This window comes from Rousettus aegyptiacus, unplaced genomic scaffold, assembly GCF_014176215.1.
Source record: "Rousettus aegyptiacus isolate mRouAeg1 unplaced genomic scaffold, mRouAeg1.p scaffold_m13_p_2, whole genome shotgun sequence".
NCBI lineage: Eukaryota > Metazoa > Chordata > Mammalia > Chiroptera > Pteropodidae > Rousettus > Rousettus aegyptiacus.
The window spans coordinates 126,281,882-126,302,738 of NW_023416295.1; the positions used below are offsets into that span (position 1 = coordinate 126,281,882).

The 20,857-nt window shown below is 38.5% G+C and overlaps 2 protein-coding genes across 2 annotated transcripts; both read right to left on the minus strand.

The window, feature by feature from the left end:
* Nucleotides 1-10,284: 10,284 nt before the first annotated feature.
* LOC118613815 (transcription factor BTF3-like) lies at nt 10,285-15,191 on the minus strand. Its single transcript, XM_036237659.1, has one exon. It carries the CDS (start codon nt 10,891-10,893, stop codon nt 10,588-10,590), a length of 306 nt encoding a protein of 101 aa, XP_036093552.1. The 5' UTR covers nt 10,894-15,191; the 3' UTR covers nt 10,285-10,587.
* A 2,254-nt stretch (nt 15,192-17,445) lies between these two features.
* Nucleotides 17,446-19,333, minus strand: RPS26 (ribosomal protein S26). Its single transcript, XM_016165835.2, has 4 exons — nt 19,179-19,333; nt 18,739-18,916; nt 17,886-18,016; nt 17,446-17,545 (listed from the first exon to the last, which is right to left on the minus strand). The coding sequence occupies exons 1-4, from the start codon at nt 19,179-19,181 to the stop codon at nt 17,510-17,512; spliced, it is 348 nt and encodes a 115-aa protein (XP_016021321.1). The 5' UTR covers nt 19,182-19,333; the 3' UTR covers nt 17,446-17,509.
* Between the last annotated feature and the right edge of the window lie 1,524 nt (nt 19,334-20,857).

Below are 20,857 nucleotides of genomic sequence, written 5' to 3' on the forward strand. Positions count from 1 at the left end.
GGTTGCTAGGGTTGAGGGAGAGGGGTGATGGGAGGTTGGCTAGGAAGGTGATAGCTATTGGGTATGGGGTTCCTTTATGAGATGATGAAAATATTCTAAAATTGCCCACAGTGATGGTTGCACATATCTGTAAATATACTAAAAACCACTGAACTGTACACTTTAAATGGGTTAATTATATAATACATGTGAATTTTAAATACAAAATATTTTTGTTTTTAAAACTAGTAAATTAATTAATATTTTTGGTCAATTTCATCATAGTGTCACTTCATGTAGTGTTACTGTTGACTTATCTTCCCACAAGCTTATTATTTTTTTTTCTTTAAATGTTTCTGTTGGGTAGGGGACACGACATTTCTACTTAATTAAAGATCTTTTATTTTTTTATACATATCATACCGTGACTTCATGGGAGAATGCAGTCCAGCAGCTCAGGCTTCTTTCCATTGGTTCTCACAAAGTGTCCTTCTCTGGATGAGTAGGCTGGTACTTCAGTCGAACCCAGGTACCTTCTCTCTGGCTTCCTTCTTTTTTATGATTTTCCTTCACATGTTTTGGGAAGCTATCTCAGCTCGTAGAATGCTTAATACGATCAATACGTACATTAATTTTCTTGGCAAGAATCTTGCCCTCAACTTGTTTGTTTACAATAATGCCAACCACGTGCTGGGTAATACTGTAGACCCTCCCAGTTTTGCCATCGTAACATTTGTGGGGCATTCCTTTTGGAGCAGTGCCCAATCCCTAGGTGTCCACAATACCACCTTTCTGGTAGAATTGCATATATGTGGCCAAAGAACAACTCCATGTTTTCAAAAAGCCTAGAGAACATATAGCAGGTTCCATTCCTCTTTCCCTTTGTGTTGGTCATTTTGGCAAATTATTGGAAGATGGTAGTTCAGGCTGAAAGGAAGGTAACACAAGCTATTATTAAACCATCCTATACTTGTTCATCAGTTATAAATTGGGGGCCTGAATTAATGAGCTTTCAATTATCTTGGCTAAGTTATTATTTTGATATTAATTCTTTTTCTAGCCATTCTATTGCCTTATGAATTCTGATTATGTTTTCCACTGTGCAAGCATTCTGAAAATCAGGTTACTGTAATTTTATTTTTTATTCATTATTTATTCTCAGTGCTGGATTATTTCCATGGATTGTAATCCTGTCTCCAGTTTACCTTCTATATTCCACTCTCTATAATATAGCTTATTGCTAGTTCAAAACAAAACAAAACAAATAAAAACCCAAAATCTCATGAGACTATTTCCTTGCTTAAAATATTTTAAGAAAAAATAAAATAAGTAAGATCACATCAAAAAAAGTCTCTTAAAGAATTTTCATTGCCTTTGGGATAAAGTTTAAGTTCCTTAACTGGTTTACAAGTCCCTACATGGACCTGGCCCAATCTTCCAGCTTTATCTCTTCCAACTAATCTATTTCATTTTATGTATCTGCCACGAAGAGACTTTTTCCTCTCAGCTTCCAGACATCTGCTTTTTCTGGAACATTTTTCCTTCAAGTACTTATTGAGCTGCTATTATATTGCCAGGCACTACTCCTGGGCTTTCATGTTTCTTTAGGGAGAAACAGATAATAGAAAAGTACACATATGTTTACAAAAAAAAAAAAAAAAAAAAGGAATACAGCACAAGCAGAGAGTCCAGTACAAGGAACATCGGGGTGGGTATGTGTGGCGGTGGTGGTAGGGAGATGGCAGCAACAGCAGCAGCCTAGTTTTTAGATTTTTCAAATCCCCACCAAAACAAAAATAAAAATGAAACACAGCAACTAGCTGGCAAAACCAAAAATTCCTGGGCAACATTTGCAGCAAAACTAGATTACCAAGTATCAACACAAACCCCAAAATATGAACAGTGGGAACAAATCACTAAGTCACAGGACCTGCTTGTTATGGGCATCTATGTGGGACAGCAGAGGAAGCAACCAGGGTGCTAGAGATATATGAAAACAGAAGCTCATACAACCAATAGGAAGCATGGCAGGCCAATGTGACAACAGAGCTTAAACTAAGAGGAGTTTTGCCCACTCCAGTAGCAGGTGAAGGCAAGGGCCCACACGTGCCAGTAAGGCCTAAAGAGGTTGGAACAACCTCACCTCTTTGAACTCTCTAAATGACTATCTAGGGCATTCTCTCAGGACAGACCCTGTACTGAAGAAAAATTGCTAAGAAAGAAATCAATATGAGCAGGACAAGGACAAGAGAGAGGAAGAGAAGACCCAGAAAAAGTGGGGTCAAAGTTCAGAGGCAAGAAATCTCAGAGAGCAAGCCACCATATCTTTGAACGCTGCTCAAAAGCAACAGAACAGGGAGCTCTGTCAAGATAGAAAGGGTATATGAACAAATCCTACAGGAAAATTAAATTCAGGTAAAAATGAGCAACAGAAAGTATCAAGTTAAATCCTATGCAAAGTTACTATAAGAAAAAAAAAGAATAAGGAACATGAAAATGTCCCTATAGACAAAGAAAGAATACCAGAGAGACATATTCACAAAATAGATGAAATTTATAACATTTTATTTTGAAATGAGCTAAAAGGCATTAATAAAGTGATGAGAAATAAAAGTATAACACAAATCAAAATTGTAAAAAACTCAAAAATGTTTGAAGTGATAAAACTCAAAGAAGAAACACAAGAAGAAATAGACACAAAAATAATGCTTTCAGAGAAATTAAAGATGAAAAAGGAAAAATTCTAAAGTAAAAAGAAATAAAGTAAAGGATTTGAGAGACAGTGACAAATATTAAAGACAGACAAGTAAGATATAAAATCCATGGCTCACATTTTCTGAGGTAACTTTTTTGAGTGCCTTCAGGGACTTCACTAATAAGTTAATAGAAATCTCTGAAAAAGAAAACCAATGCAAAGGAACAGAAAAAAAAAATACTCAAAAACTACTCAAGAAAACTTTCCCAAAATTAAAAAATGTTTTCAAAACTACATAGTAAGAGAATATAGAAGGTAACTAAAAATATTGACCCAGAATGATTATCACCATGACATATTCTAATAATTAGACATTAAAGAAAAAAAATCCTTTGACCAGACAAAAAGAACATATGACTCGTACAGGACAAATTAGATAACTGTTAGTCTTTTTTGATAGCAATGCTTTTATGCAACAAGAAAATGAAGTTGATATATTTTAAATAATTAGGAACATGTGAGCCAAAGCAAACTAACTTTCAACTATAATGGACACAGACACATTGTTATTAATAGGCAGGAACTCAAGGAATATTGTTCCCATGAGCACTTCCTAAGAAATCAACTATAGAATGCACTTCAGACCACCAAACTGCCCAGAGAGACATCAATATGAAGGCTGTGAGTGAGCGTTGTATATTAGTTACTTAAAGAACTGGGACTAAATGAAGGTTAAAAAAGAAAGTGTAGTATGTATTGGCCATATGATGACAATGTGGAGATTATAGTCATAAAAAATGGGGATAGCATTTGCAAAAAAATTTTGAATTCAAAATTCATTCAAAAAATATCTATTGACAGCCAACTATGTTCAAAGTACTGGGGATACCATGCTAAACAAACATTTTTAAGGTTCTGATGTCAAAAAGTTTACAACTTATTTGCAAAAAAAGAAACATATAGAAAACAGTAGTGATGATAGTGGCCATCTGTATTTTGTTTTTTGTTGTGGGGCTGCCTGCTGCTCCCTCAGGTTACACTCATGGCTAATTCCTTCTCATCTTTGGGCAGCAGCCAAAACAACATTACTCTCAGAAGGCCTCTCTGACACCTCCAAACAAGTCCAGATGCTCCCGCTCTGCTCTCCCATTGCACCTACCCTATCATTGGTCTCCTTTTATGGTTACTGATGGTTTAATTATCTCTTTCCGGATAGATTGTAAGCTCTTTGAGGGCAAAGACTATATCTATGTTTAACACTATATCCCCAGTACCTGGAGCATAGTAGGCCTTCAAAAAATATTTTTTAAATGAACGAGTGATTCAATCAACCAATCAGCATTTTAGGTATTGAAGATGCAAAGACAAACAAACATTAGATCTTTCCCTAAAAGGCTAACAGCCTAGTGGAGGAGCAGGCAGGTAATAGATTAATTTTCTGTGAAGTGCAGTTAATGCTCTTACAATACCATACAAGCACAAAAGTAGGACTAGCTATCTGTTTCTACAGGGGACAGGGTCTGAGAAGTTTTCAGGGTGGATGTAAGTGCTTGAGTTTGGCTAACCAGGATAGATTCCAGGACAGAGGTTTATACCTATGATAGGCAGATTAATGGACCCTGAAGATGTCCAAATTCTAATCCATGAGACCTATAAATATGTTACCTGACATGGCAAAAGGGACTTTGCAGATGTGATTAAGTTGAGAACCTTAAGATGGGAAAATTTTCCAGCATTATCTGGATTGGCCCAATGAAATCACAAGAGTTGTTTTTTTGTTTGTTTTTATGCCTACAGCTCCTGGTCTTTCTAGGTGGTCTCCCATCCAAGTACTAACCAGGCTTGACCCTGCTTAGCTTCCAAGATGAGAGTCATTTAAAGAGGGAAGCACAACATCTGACAGGGAAGTTTGAGGATACTATGCTGCTGACTTTGAAGATGGAGGAAGAGGCCACATGCTCAGGAACACAGAGAGCCTCTAGCAACTAAAAATGGAAAGGAAACATATTATCCCCTAGAGCCTCCAGAAAGAACCCAGCTTTGCTGACATCTTTATTTCAAACCAGTGAGGCCCATTTCAGACTTCAGATCTCTAGAACTGTAAGATATTAAACTTATGTTAAGCCACTGAGTTTGTAATAATTCATTACAGCAACTATAGGAAACTAATATAGCAGCCCCCCACCTAAGACTTTCCTACCTGACCTCATACACGCACCCATTCATTCAGTGCCATACACTGTTCTAAACACTGTAGACATAGCCATTAAACAAGAGACACGCCCCTGCCCTCAACGAGCTTGATTCTAAGGAGGGTAGAGGGTCAATAGACCCTCTCAGGAAAAACTTTAATAGTAAGTGGCATGATGAAAACAAAACAAGGTATCGGGGAAGTGATTGTTGGTGTGCTTGGGGAGAGCTACTTTAGATGGAATGGTCAGAGGGGGATTCTCTGAGATGACATTGCACCAAGCATTCATTGAATGATGACAAAGAAGAGCCAGTTGTGTGTTAATCTGAGGGAAGCACATTTCTGGAAGAGCAACCAGTAAAGACACAGGCCCTGAGGGAGGAATGATCTTAGAGTGTCTGAGGAACAGAAAGGAGGCTCATAGGGCTGGAGCAGAGAGAATAATGGGTAGGAGGTCAGAGGGGAAGGGAGAAGCCAGGTCCTGCAGAGGCTTGTCCACAGGAAGGAGCTGGGATTTTATTTTAATTTCAGGAAGCCATTGTAAGGATTTCAGTGGGGGAATAACAGCATTGGTTTTTGTTTGTTTGTTTGTTTGTTTGTTTTAAATAATCTTGCTGCTATATGGTGAGTGAACTGTGAGAGGCAAGAAGAAGGGCCAGAACACCAGTTACAAGGTCACCGCTGTAATCTAGGTGAGAAGTGATGGTGGCTTGAAAAATAAATCTCCCTTCCAGCTGTTTTCCAGTAGCCTAGCTCTCCCTGGAGGCAACCCCTGTTGCCAGGTCCTTGGGGATCCTTCCAGAAATGATCTAAGTACAAACATAGTAAATGCATTGTTTTTTTAAATGAAATTTTAGAAAGGTTAGCAGGCGCGTATCCTGCTTATAGAGTCATAGAGGGTGTGTTGTGTACATACAGATATGATGACCTTTCCTAGATAAAATCATCCCTAGAGTAGAGAAAGGTAATTTACTATTTCATCCCTAATTTTTCGCTGATTAAACAACACTTAGTTTTATACTTTGGCTTTCTGAGTTAGTTTACCCAGCGGGAAGGACTGTTCCAAAGAAGTGACTGGTGTTAATTCTTTTGCTAGGGATAGGTGCCCTTAGAAATACACAGACTGACACCTTGGCTGGCAGCTGGACAAGGAATAAAGAAGACAAAATTAGGAATTAGACAGGTCCAATCCGGGCTTTGCAACTTGGTTGTGTTTAAAGATAGGGAAATGGGGGAGCGGGGGTAACCAGAAAACAATGACCTTCATACAGAAGGCAGGGACCATTTGGACTATGCGAGACTTGGAAGGTAAAAGCATTGGAGGCTGGTGGCACTGAGGGTGCATGTCATGCCAACAGAACAGAGGGACAGGGAAGGAAAGTCCTCAGACCTGGGCAGCAGAATTCTAAGCCTCCGTCCCCAACGGCCATTCTGGATGAATAACAGGGGTCCTCAACTTTTCTATGCTCAGCTTTCAACACTAGCACTTTTGCACATTATATATTTGCACTCTCAATCACCTTTTTAAAAGTCAACTGATTTTTGACAACAGTGCAAAGGCAATTCTGTAGAGGAAGAATAGTCTTTTCAACAAATAAAAATAATAGTTATTTTAACATCAGTAGAGGACTTATTCTCATATTATGTAGTTACATGATGATGCTTCCTAACAGCCAACAGTTTGTTTTCTGCAGTGTTATCTTCTTTGCTTTTGGAGCTGTTATGTAATTATAAAGTTTAAGTGGGTTTTGGGGGGATTTTTTTTCCCAGTAGATTTTAAGCTGTGCTCCTGGGAACACTGGAAGTATTTCAGGGGATGTGTGTGTGTGTGTGTGTGTGTGTGTGTGTGTGTGTGTGTGTGTAGGAAAAGAAAAGATAAGGGGAAAGGTGTGAGCACCACATAAATACATATACATTCTGCTTCAGCAAAAGCAGAACTTCGATCAGTTACATATTGAACTTCTGTGAGAGGCTCACTTGAAAAGATTCTACATGTAAAAAATGGAAAACCATAGTTTCATTGCATTTTGCAATTTTATAATATTTTATAAGAATTAGTGGTAAACAGAAAAATAAAAGTCCTAATCTACTGTGGAAAATAAACAGATATAGCGAAAAAGCAATGAGTCTTCAGCCTTCATGGAAGTTAGGCTAGTAAATCGTTTTTAGTGTAAGGGCAGGCTCAACATTAAAGGGAATGTTTGAAATGCTAGGAATGTGTCATCAAAGATTGGATCTAAAAAAAAAAAGATGTATGAGGAATTAAGATATGAGGAAATAGGATAACGGTTGTAAGTGCCTAGCAGATAGTACTAATAGGCACTTAGTGTGCACTTAACTTATTGTGCACTTACTGTTTGCCAGCTGCTATACTAAGTACCTTGTAGGTATTATCTCATTTACTCTTCATAATACTATGAGGAATTTACTATTATTACTCATACTTCACAGATTAGGACACTGGGTCACTAAAAGCTTAAGTAACTTGACCAATAAATATAGACTGTAAATTTTAGGATTTGAACCCAGGCAGTCTTGACTCAAGTCTACACCTTTCTGGCTCAGAGTGTGTGGCTAGTTTGACAGTAAGTGAGCTCTCAAAAATTGAAGTTTTTCCACAAAGTATTACTGAGAGAAATTAAAGACCTAAATAAATGGAGAGATACAACATGTTTATAGATGGAAAAATTCAATATTGATAAGATGTCAATTTCTCTCCAAATTGATCTATATTCAATGCAATCTCAATTAAAATTTAAGCAGACTTTTTTTTTTTTGTAGAAAATGACAGGAAAAAAGTTGGCATCTTACCCTACTTGACTTCAAGACTTACTGTAAATCTACAGTGATCAAGATAATGTGGCATTGGCATAAACACAGACAAATAGGTCAATGTAACTAAACAGAGTCCAGAAAATCCCACAAATATATAGTCAATTGTCCACACAGACTTTGTACATCAATGTTTATGGCAGCTTTATTTATAATGGCCAAAGTGCAAAGGCAATTCAATAGAGAAAGAATAGTTTTTTAAACAAATGGTGATGTTCAACTGGCTACACAAATGCAGAAAAAAAAAAAAAGAATTTCTATCCATACCTCATATCAGATACAAAAATTAATTAAAATGCATTATAGACCTAAATATAAAACCTAAAAATATAAAACTTCCAGGAGAAAAATGATGAGTAAGGAAAATATCTTACATTCAAAAGCATGATCCATAAAAGAAAATAAATTTTATTTCAACAGAATTAATAATTTCTGCTTTCAGAAGGCACTGTTAAGAGAATGAAAGGATAAGTCATGAACTGGAAGAAAAAAATATGCAAATCACATACCTGATAAATGACTTGCATTCAAAATAAAAGACTTTCAAAAACAACCTAATTTTAAAAACATGGGCAAAAGATTCGAAAGGTCACACACAAAAAGATATACGTCTTGCAAAAATAAGCACATGAAATGATGTTCAACATTACAGTTATTGTAGAAAAACAAATTAAAACCATAATGACACAGTACTAGATACCCATTAGAATGGCTAAAATTTTATTTTAAATGTTGGAGAGGATGTGAAGAAATTGAAACTCTTATATATACACTGCTAGCAGGAATGTAAAATGGTACAATCACTTAGGAAAACATTTGGCGGTTTATTTAAAAGTTAAATATACACTTAGAGTGTGACACATCCAGCCAGTGATTCCGTTCCAAGGTATTTACCCAAGAGAAATGAAAGCATGTGTCCACACAGACTTCGTACATAAACGTTTATAGCAGCTTTATTTATAATGGCCAAGAACTAGAAACACAGTCAAGTGCCCATCAACAGGTGAATGGATAAACAAACTGTGGTACACTCATACAATAAAATCCTACTCAGCAATAAGGGAACCAACTATTGATGTGTGCAACAATGATGAATCTCAAATTATGCTGAGTGAAAAAAAGCCACGATAGAAAAGCACATGCTATAGGATTTCATTTATGTAAAATTCTAAAAAATGTTAATTAATCTTTAGTGATGAAAAGCAGATTAGTGGTCGCCTGGGGAAGGGGCTGGGAGTGACAGGATGGTGGGATTACAAAGGAGCAAGAGGCAACTTTAAAAGTGACCTGTATGTCCAATATCTTGCGTACGGTGATGGTACGGTATGGTATATATATACATCTGTCAAAACTTTTTATTGTATATTTTTAAAAGCTACTATTTATTGTATATCAATTACTCTCAATAAAGCTATTTTTAAAATTGAGTTTTTAAGACATGCAAAGCTGAGGTCTGGGCCAGGAATAATAATTGCCAACATTTGTAATGTTATATTACTTGGAAGGTTCTATGCAAAATCCCTTGCATGTATTATTTCATTTAATGCTCAAAACAGTCCTCCTGTGAAGTGTAACTATTTCCATTTTTAAATGAAGTTATGGAGGTTTAGAGAGAGCAAGTGACTTGCCTTAAGTCACAAGGCTACTGCATAGCAGAAGGATTCAGATTCAGGTCTCATTCCAAAACTCAGCTCTAACTGCTGCACTCTACTGCCGCCTATGGTCAACCACAGGTAATAAAACTGACGAGTCCCGGGTTCCTGCCAAGGACATCATCTTTTCAATTTTTGTATTATTTTTTATATTTTATTTATTTTATTTGTTTATTTACATTTTTTAGGTGAGGCAACCCGTGGTTGGCCTCACAGATTGCAAGGACCTTTCCAGCTTACAATCCCTTATTTTTTTATTTTTTACACCTACAGCACCTGGTCTTCCTAGGTGGTCTCCCATCCAAGTACTAACCAGGACCACATTTTTTATTTTTTTTTAATTTATTTTTCAATTATAGTTGCAATATTATATTAGTTTCAGGTGTACAACATAGTGATTAGACATTTGTATAATTTACAAAGTGCTAACTCCAATAAGTCTAGTAACCGTCCAATGCTCTACATAGTTTTTACAATATTATTGACTATATTCTCTATACTATACTTTATATCCCTGTGACCACTTTGTAACTGCTAATTTGTAATTCTTAATCTCTTTCATCTTTTTCACATGACCCTGCAACCCTCTCCCAACTGGCAACCATCAGTTTGTTTTCTGTATCTATGAATTTGTTTCTTTTTATTTTGTGTTTTAGATTCCACCTATAAGTGAAATCATAAAGTATTTTTCTTTCTCTGTCTGACTTACTTCACTTGGCATAAAACTCTCTAGGTCCATCTATGTTATTGCAAATGGTAAGATTTCATACTTTTTTATGATTGAGTAATATTCCATTGTATGTATATACCATATCTTCTTTATCCAATCATCTATCAATAGACATTTAGGTTGCTTCCATATCTTTGCTATTGTAAATAATGCTGCAATGAACACAGGGGTACATATGTCTTTTTGAATGAGTGTTTTTGTTTTCTTCAGGTAAATACTCAAAAGTGGAATTGCTGAGTCATATGGTAGTTCTACTTTTTTTTAAGTAGGCAAAGAACTTCACTAACCTTTGTTTCAAAATTCATTCTCAGCCTTCTTCACGTTAATTACCTGCAAAAAATGATCTGTATATAAGCAAAAACTGAAAAGAGAGGCAATATCCAAGAGGCTTGTGCTTAAAAATATTAGAGATTGAGATTTTTATCAGATCCATGAACAAAAAATTAAAAAGTCATAATATAAAATTGCTGGTCCAAGTAACTTCTTCAAGTTTTATTTTCTTCAGAAGTCAACTCAATTCAGTTTGCTCATTCTTGGAAGCCTGATTAAAATTTTCCACAAAATCTGGAACTTCATCATTGTTATCCTCTCCAGTAGCAAGTGGTGCTTTTCCATCCACAGATCTTTTGGGCAGAGCTTCAGCCAGTCTCCTTAAACTAGACTTGCCTGCACCAAGCTGGTTTAAGATGCTGGGTAGCATTTCTGTCAGCTGCTTTGTCTCAGCATGTCCTGTAATGGTGGAAGTGTTTGCTACCAGAGATGCGTGAACTTTAGGGTTGTTAGAGCGGATCACTGTTCCTTGGTCTGTGAACATATTCACTTCTTCAATACCAGAGATACTGTTTATCCCTAACTTCTTTAAGGAGAACTAAAGTTTTTTGTCATTAGCGGTTCTGTGAACCACCTTCTGTCTGCAAGAAGTTCCTTTCCCACCAACAGGTCTTCGTGCCTGCAGTTTTGAGAGTTTTCCCTGGTTCATGAGTTTCTTTCATCTTATTGAAGAGGAAATGGAGCTGAGCGAGGGACTAGCATTGGCACTCAGTGGGTTTCAGGTGGACCAGCTGAGAATAAGCATACATAAGTAGGGACGCAAGATGGCAGTTCTATACTGTTTTCCATAGTGGCTGCACCAATTTATAATCCCACCAAAAGTGCATGAGGGTTCCCTTTCTTTTACATCCTCACCAACACTTTGTAGATTTAATAATGATAACCATTCGGACAGATGTGAGGTGACATTTCATTGTGGTAGCATGACATTATCTTTAACCTAAATTTCACTCAGGTTGCCTGGATCAGGGTAGATTGTGCAGTGCTTTAGACTAGAGAAAGGGATGTGTCCTTGGAACTTCTCTTTGGGGAATGGGAAAATCGAAGGGAGACTCTGCATTCCTCCTCCCCACTCCAGTTTCTCTCCTCATCTCCTTGTGCTCCCACCTCCATCCCAGTGCTTTCGGGCCTCTCTCACCTTGCTGACTTCCCAGATACCCCCATATTTCAGCAATGATGAGTTCAACTGACCTGAGACAAGACAGCAGAGAAAAGGTCAGGAAAACAGCCCCCTGAGGAGGAGCTCACCTACAGAGACAGGTGAGCTGGGTCTCTAGGCTCCACTGAGCCCTTGGCTTATGAGTGATATCTGCCAGTTCTCACGGCACCGCAGCCCTTATTCCTGTTTATGTGCAGTGCAGTCACTACGGAAGCCCAGGACTCCAGGTCACTCTTCATCTCCCAAACTTTAATTCCCATGCAGCCCTTTCTGACTCCATTTTGCGCTCTTCCCCATTTCCTGAAATCCTTTCATGGCCCTCTGGAATTCAGGGTTTATCAACAGTAAAACCCTTCGACTTTTACCTTCCCGTGTGCTCTAAAGAAAACCTGGCTCTCCCTAAACCCTTTACCAGTAACTGAACCCCCTCTGTATTTTCAATTTTAAACATCCCACTCTCTGATTCCATACTTTTTTTTACCAGCTCTACTGTCCTAACCCTAACCAGAACTTGAACCTACTGATTATATCCCCTGTCCATTGGACCTTACCCTCTCCATGTCCTATCTTTCCTCCTTATCCTTAATTTCCATGGTCGGTCATTATAATCACTCCCGTGAGTATACTTTCAATTCCTTTGCCCCCTCTCACTTCATTTGGCCAGCCTACAACTCCAGTTAAATCCAAGTCTATCCATTTTGAGTCTGTACTTGTAAAACTGAATAGTACTTCACCATGCCAACTGGTCTCTTTAAATTCCTGCCCTCTAACCTCCAGTGTTGCCAGGAAATTGCACTACACCAGCCTGCACTCCCTAGCCTCTCACGTTCCACTCTCCCAGACGCCTATTCCATTCTTTTTTTTCTTCAAACCTCCAACTCCCACTCTCTGTCTCATTCTCAGCTGATGACCTTGCCTCCTATTTCCCTGAGAAATAGAAGTAGCAAACAACCTACTTGCTTTTGGACTATATATTCCATCTTCTCTCCTGTTATTGTAGATAAACTGTCTATGCTCCTATCCAAGGCCAACCTCTCCACCTGTGCCCTAGACTCCATCCCTTTTTGTCTGTTCAAGGACATGGCTCTGTCTCCCACATTGATTTTCCTCTACATCATCAATTTTTTCTCTCTCTCTCTCAATTTTCCCAACTTCAAGCAAATATGCTGATATTTCTACCATTTTATAAAATCCCCTTGACTCCACTTCTTCCAGCCACTGCCCTATTCCCCTCCTTTTTTCTGCAAAATTTGAAAAAGATGTCTCCAAAGTTTTCTTCCCACTCTCTTTTTACAATTAGTATAATATTTAGTGTTATGTTAAAGATGTCTCATTCTCTTTTGAACCCACTCTGATCATGCTTTTGGCCCTGCCATTCTGCTGAAATGTCTCAAAATCACTAACTCCATATTGCTAAAGCCAGTAGTCACTTCTCAACCCTTATTTGACCTATTAGCAGCAGTTGGCACTGTTGATCACTTGCTCCTCCTTGCAACATTTTCTCACTTGAATTCTAGGACACTCAAGATGCTGTTAAAATCCAGATTCTCAGATTCTACCCCAAGCACTTTGAAGAATTTTTGGAGGTTTGGCTTAGGACTCATTTTATTCGAATGGTAGAGGTGATTCCTATTCATGCAAAAAAAAAAAAAAACATAACTCATTAATCATTGACTTTTTCATAAGCTGGGCTTACTTATCTGCAAATATTGAGCACCTGCTGTATGTCAGGCATTATAAGCCACAGTTTTTTGAAACATTACCTTTTATTTATAGCAAGTTATGTTTTCCATCTAGAATACTGACATAATTTTTTTATGATGCATGTAAAAAAGTCAATTTAAAGGAAATGACAGTATAGATATGGCAGAACTACCAAAAGAGGTATACAAATGCCCGAAGTCTGAGAAATACTCATCTAACATTTCAGAGGTATCTCTGATATAATAAAAAGAATAGCTAATACTTATCATGAACTAAGTCAGACCCTGTCATTGTTCTGCTCAACTCTCCAATGAATTACCATCACACTTTTATTTTCATAACAGCTTTATTGAGCTATAATTTTTATGCCATGTAATTCACACTTAAAGTATACAAATCAGTGGTTTTTAGTATGTTCACAGAGCTGTGCAACTATCACCACAATCAATCTTAGGATATTTTCATTACCCCTGAAAGAAACCCCATACCATTTAACAATCACTTCCCTTTCCCCTAACCCTGTCCTCCCCATCCGTAGGCAACCACCAATCTACTCTCTATAGATTTGCCTATTCTGGACATTTCATATAAGTGAAATCATATGCGGTCTTTTATGACTGGCTTCTTTCAGCATGTTCTCAAAGTTCATCAATGTTGTAGCATGTAACAAAACTCTGTTCTTTTTTTATGGCCAAATAATAGTCCATTTCATGGACATATCAGTTGATCTATTCACCAATTGGACATTTGAGGTTGTTTCTACTTTTTGGCTATTATAATGTCACTATGAACATTCATGTACAAGTCTTTATTGGATATGTTTTCAGTTTTCTTGGGTGTATACTTAGGAGTAGTACTTCTGTTTTTGAAAAAAATGTCAGTTTTCCAAAGCGACTGCACCATCTTATATTTTCCTGCCAGCTGTAGGAGAGTTCTAACTGCCACATCACCTGCACTTGTTATTTTTATTATAGCCATCTTAATGGGTGTGGTAGCTCATTATGTGACATCACACTTCAAATGAAGTCCAGAGTCTTTACCAGGACCTACAAAGCCCCAGGTGACCTCTAACTGTGTACAACTGGTACACAATCCCTTGTCTGCAACTGAACTCAAAACAGCTCTAAAAAGTTTTGCAACTCATATGGCAGCAAAATCTGACATGAAACTCACGTTAGGCCATTTATAGTCTTTATTTCTTCCACTTAACATGCCTATTCTTATATTTTGCTGCAGAAATAGTGTATTTGATCTTGAGTGCTGTTCCAGATTGCTTTGAGAATGTAAATAGTATATGCTTTGTATTACTGTTCTAAAATTTAAAAAAGCAATTCCAAAGCGAATAAGCTTACAAGGCTTTCATATAAAGGACTGTAGACCTCAACCACTTTCTCCCTAGCTCACTAGTATTTAGCTAACACCTTTTTTTTTTTTTTCTGTGACAGGCGAGGCATACTCTTGCCTCATAGCACTTGCACTTGATATACCCTCTGCTCTTTCCCCATTTGTCCAGAGCATGCTCTTTCATGTTTAGTTTTCCAAACGTTTTTAACCTTACAGCCGTAAGGCCACCTTATATAAAGCTGCAGCCCTTCTCATGCAAGATCACTCCCTCACACTGCTCCCCCACTAAAATGTAAAGCTCTTGAGACCAGGGTCTTTGTCACTGCTAATATCTTCACCATGTAGAAATATAGTAGGTACTCAATAAACCTTTCTTGAATAAATGATTGTTTAATATCATTTAAACCTCACCAAAATACTATGAAATAGGAATGACCATCCTAAAGATTGGAAAATTGAAAACAAAGAGGTAACTCCCCCAAGGTCACATAGCTCCAATAATCAGGTGAGATTTACATCCAAATCAGCTTTGGGTTTTTTTGTACATTAAAAAACAATTTTTTTTTTTTTTTTTTTTTTTTTTTATGTGAGGAAACCCTTGGTTGGTCTCACAGATTGCAAGGACCTTGTCGGCTTACAGTCTCTCTTTTTTAAGCCTATAGCACCTGGTCTTCCTAGGTGGTCTCCCATCCATGTATACTAACCAGGCCTGACCCTGCTTAGCTTCCAAGATCAGGCAGGCTCCGGTTTGTTCAAAGTAGCATGGTTGTACTCTTTTTGGTTCTTAACCAGATGTCTGTTTAATGGGGGACTTGGGACTCTTGACACGAAGCACCAAGCACTTGGATACTTATTGAACAAATAAATCTAGATCCTAGCCTGTTCATCTACTGGCTGTTTCCTTCGATGAACTTATTAGCTTGTTAATGCATGTGAAGTGGACATACTCCTATATCTAATAGTTGCTGAAGGAATAAATAAGCTAAATGTGTGAACTAAAGAAGCAGGACATTAACCTAAATAGCGATAGGCAGAGTGAATAACTTCTTCCTTCTATATGCTAATTTAAGAAAAGATAGGCAAAGAAAAATTTTAAATCCAGGATTTGGAACTGAGGGAAAAGGTAGCCCAAGAGCTGAATGAATCCTGGCTACAATTGACTTGAAATCCAATAACCTCACAGGTGTACATTGTACCAATGGCTGCAAGAGCCCAGAGCCTCCAGCTTGAATATTCTTCACACACTGAGTCTGGAGAACACATGAGAAATATAAGGAAGATGCTGAGACTGCAATTAACATTTTCCCTCTGAATAATTTCCATTAAAACAGGGTGGGAGGTGAGAGCTCTGAAGCTCATATGACATTTTTTGTGAACCACTGGAACTTCAGTCCACAACAGCTTTAGCAGAGCAGACTTAATTTTGCCCTACAAATACCTGGAGAACCTCAAGCTGACCTATGGGCTACTTGACAGCGCATGTGGCTTTCTTTTTGGGGTAGGTGATGGTTGCCTACTGAGCAGGTAACTTTCCATGGGTGGAAACTGAATATCTTGGTTACTCATCACACAAGATATAAGTTTTAACTGATACTTAATAGGCAGGTGGGATGGGGCTACTTAGAGCCTGAAGCACATGGAAAGCCCTTTTAAAAATTATTTCTGGCACTAAAAAAAAAAAAAAAGAGAATCAGTCTGGGATTATCTTCAAGTAGAAAAATGGTTGAAACAATTCTTAGTGTTAGGCTCTTTGGTATTAGGATCCCTAGAGATGGGATCATATTCGTGCTTTGATTGCATAAATCAACTGGAGAGTCAGTTAAGACCTATCCTGAGAAAAGGAAAGGCTATGCCTATAATCCAAGAAAAATCTTGGAGCAGTTACATGGCCCTGATTGACTACTCGAATCTGGTTTTAATGAGCAAGCTGGGATTTGAGACCACCAGGTTTAGCATTTTTATCTTGGACCTCAAATTTTCAACCTAATGTTTACCCATGGTATAAAGGGTTTATAGTGTAGAGGAATTACAGGGACACTGCTATAAGCCTCCCCAAAGGAAGGAGATACTCTTGTCTAGTGTTCCAACATTCAGGATTTGCTATAGCTGTTCCACCAGTACACGCACTGGTATGACCATAATCAGCAGTTTCGATCTGGGTTATTAAAGGGTTCTCCAAGAATGAATTAAGAGGACCACCTCTATACTCTAAAATACTTCACCCTTTCCTTGCTGTCATGTTTGAATATACATTTAGAAAAATGTCTCAACACAATGTGTATTTTCATCAAAACTTCCAAGCTAATTTAATTTAGAAAACCTAACCAGCAAAGTGAGCCCTTATCAATCCATTCCCAAGTCAATTTTAAAACATATATCCCCAATTAATCTTTGTATATTCTGAATGCTAGAACCATATCACACTGAAATAATTTTATGAAATTAAGGATCTGGACACAGACCCCCTTAAAATCTATGTTAAGTCACTGACTATAAAAGTCTTTGTGTCCTCCACCAGGAATATGCACTTAGTCTAAGTCACTTCCTGATATATTCCTCATCTAATACTTTTTCCTTATCCTCCTAGTTCCCCTCCCCCTAGCCAGGTTAAACTAAACTACCACACATGCATAAGTCTCCACAAAGCTATGCAAACTGTGAAGGTGAAGGATACAAATACCCCGCCCCACAAAAAAGTACACGGATAAGCTCTCTACCCCATGAAAAAGACAATGTGGCACTCCACACCTGAATACTTGGTAAGAGCAATTATAATCCCTATGACATACACAACCTCTTCTTTATCTGGCAACAGACACACTTGATACATTTTATGAAGTATAATTTCCGCTTTATTTTTTTTTCCAGAGAATATTTCTTCAGAATTAGGTCCTTACATGGGCTTTGGTGGAGGTCGTGGGGCAGCACCCTAAAAGATAAAGGAATGAAAGAGTGAAATAAAAACCACCTACAAGAGACTTCCACCCTCAAAATACCTGACCACTACCCTCCCATTACTAATAGCATATCTGAACCATAAATGCACGAAAAACTGGTAGATGTGGATGACGACCACACTACTCATCATTTCAAAACAAATTCAAACAACTCTTACAAGTGACTAAAAAAATGTTTCAGGTGTTGGTCCCACCTGCCTTATTATACTTAGCTAATCTCACCAAAAACTTTAACTTGATAATCCTTGGGTCCTTAACTATCTTTTGTACATCACCCCTCTGGCTTCCATGTCTCCTTTTAAAGATACTTACTGCAGGTCTAAATCGGGGTGGAGGTGTTCTGTCCTTCCGGGCCTCACGAGAGCGATTCCTGACTACCTTGCTGTGAATGGCACAACTCACACAGTAATGTAGTTTCACATACAGCTTGGGAAGTACGTATGCTAAGAAATAGGAAACAAACATATTAGATGTTATATACCTACCTTGCCCTGTTTTTTGTTGTCCAGTCAAAGGTAAACCTAGTTAAATGTCTACTAGGCATATCTACAAAATTTCACTCCCAAAGCAACCAGTTTAACACATAAACACATACAGTTTCACAAATGAGAACTATTTCCCTAACTCACCCTTATCACCAAGAGGACCAAATCCACATCCTAGATAAACCAAGAATCCAGTTCCCTGATGCCTACTCTTGGACCCCTTCTTATTGCTTAAGAAAGCCAATTTGTTTGAAGAAAAAAAGGAGTACCGTATCATATAGCTCAGAAGACACCTTTGTCGAAACAAGACAGCCTCCGACTTGAAACATTTCAAGACTTAGTGAGCACTTTTCCACGAGTAAATGTTCAACAATTTAAAGAGATTGCTACAATTACCATATTTAGTTAATGCACCCGAATCGTTGCTACAGAATATGCTTTTGAAATCTTATTCCCTCAAAAAAGTCACAATCTATGACAGAGAGTACATACTACCATAAAAAGTCCCCTCTAACCAGACGAGAATCAAACAAAGCAGACACGTTCTCTTCCACCAACGATCTTAAAGGTACGTAGAAAAATATGGGGCACTCTAATGCACACAGTCTGCGGGGGTTGGGTGAGGGGGTGTAGGTATTACGATGCATGCACAGATAGATCACGCCAGAAGCTTAACTCACCGTCGAAGACACTCGCTTCGGAAATGTCCCTCACAGCTGCCGCCTCTACAATGTTTCGGATGACGAACTTCTTAATGGCCTTGTCCTTGGGCACGCATCGAGCGCAGTTGGTACAGCGAATAGGCTGCACATGGCCCCGGCCCTTTTTGGCACGACCATTGTTCCTCCTTTTTTTGGTCTGCATGAAGACCAAGATTTTGTTACGAAGGATGAGCAAGTCACCCAGCCTTAGCCCCCTGCCGGCTACATTCCACACCGGCAGCCCCCCGAAAAGGGCCAGTCAGGTCTCCATTCCCTCCGCAAATCTCTCCAAGCCCAGAACGAACGTAAATTTTGTCCATTCCTCCACCATGGTCCGGGCTCTCAGACCCCCTGCAACCCCTAATCTGCTCCTCCCAACCTCCACCCGGACCCCACTCTCGCCACGAGACAGAACTCACCATCTTGGAAGCGAGAAACCGAAAGAGAACCCGGCGCCCTGCCCAGCTCTCTTATATAGCGCTAGATTCCTACGCTCACATCAGACTAATCCTTAGTTGATAAACGCCAAGAATGGCAACCCACTTTACTCAAATTTTATTTATTATTCAGCATTTCTGCTGTAATCTAGGCCAGTCAGACGTTTCTCGAGTTTTTTTTATCCGTGGCACATCGTGACCATGGGACTATTTTATTTGAATGGCGGAAGAAAATTAGAGTTATACGTTTCCCAGCAAGCACCGCGACACCCTATTCCGGACGTGTTTCTGGGCCTTACAATTATCCGGTTTTTGCGACGCTAGGCGCGGGTTTTCCGACGCAAGACCACAAATCGCGCTCCCAATTAGAGGCCAGAGGGGAAGAAATGCAGAGTGGGAGTTGTAGTGCGAAGCTGGCCGGCCCTTGGTCCCAAGCGGTTAGACAGAGAGTGGCGCTTCGCCGCGGGGGGCGCTCTCGGTTCATGTCTCTGACACTCTTACTTGGTGCAGGATTCAGAAACCGGGGAAAAACAAAACATTTCGTTTATAACTCCTTTCATTATGGAGAAAAAGCGACAATGAGGGGCCACGGGCAAGTGCATTGGTGTTGGGGCTATTTCTCATTCGTATTTTTATACCTGGATACTGGTAGCACAGTGCCAGGCACTGTGGAAGTGCTTTATAAATATTAGCTCATGTAACCATCAAGTCTATAAGGTAGGTACCATTATTATCCTCACTTCACAGATTGAAAAACTGAAGTGTACTGTAGAGAGGTTAAAGCTGAGGTTGTTCAAAATCACAGAGCTAGTAAGGAGTATTCTGGGTCCACTATACTATGCAAACAAACAAATGGAGGTATAGCCTGGACCAGTGACTTTTGACTCAGACCCACTGTAAAAATACGTTTTACATGGTACACAATACATACGCAAACACAGATACACAACGAACACACACTTCATGAAACAATAATTACCCTTATGATATAAAGTTCACTGGTATGTACAGTTTTCTATTTTATTTTAATAAATACTTATCAAGCTCCACTGATTTCACCACTCGTTGATGAGTCTGGTCTCCGACTGTAACATAATTTCTTATTTACAAGCTCTGTTTATCCCTGAAGCGCCTTCCGAAAGTCTTTAGCCATGAGTATGAGTGGCTATCCGTGGGAAGTCAACCGCCTAGTCATCTCCAAAACTGAAGAAACTAGGATGTCAAGGGGACCTCCCAGCATTTAAAACCAAGATGGTACAGATGGGGGCCAACTGTTGGTTCATTCATGAGTCATTCTGGAATCTGATAGGCCAGATTCATTTTCCTTCCAATAACCCATCATGATTTCTCTTAATCTCTAACCTACTTTTGGGGGGTTAAAATTTATTTCCTAACTTTTGTTTTGGCTTCAAAACAACTATATTCGTGGTTTCTTTAGATTTTGAATTTGTTGGTTTCAATGGAGAATGGAAAATGATAGACTCCAATTTTTACTTTAATATAGTCAGTCTCATGGAAAGAGAAGGCAGACATCACCGTATGGAATGGCAGTGAAATAGAACAAAAATCAGAGTGAAAGGGACAGAAAAAGTCAATATGTATTTATTTAAGACAGAATCAAGTTAATGTGCCTAAACCGACTTTTTTGGGGACTTTTATAG

What these genes read in the sequence shown, in the direction of transcription:
- RPS26 (XM_016165835.2), bottom strand. An exon ending in CGAAGCGAGTGTCTTCGACG is followed by an intron (nt 18,017 to 18,738) that starts GTGAGTTAAGCT and finishes CCTATTTCTTAG; the next exon opens with CATACGTACTTCCCAAGCTG. An exon ending in CACCCCGATTTAGACCTGCA is followed by an intron (nt 17,546 to 17,885) that starts GTAAGTATCTTT and finishes TTTATCTTTTAG; the next exon opens with GGTGCTGCCCCACGACCTCC.
- LOC118613815 (XM_036237659.1), bottom strand. Translation starts at nt 10,893, where the DNA reads ATGTTCACAGACCAAGGAACAGTGATCCGCTCTAACAACCCTAAAGTT.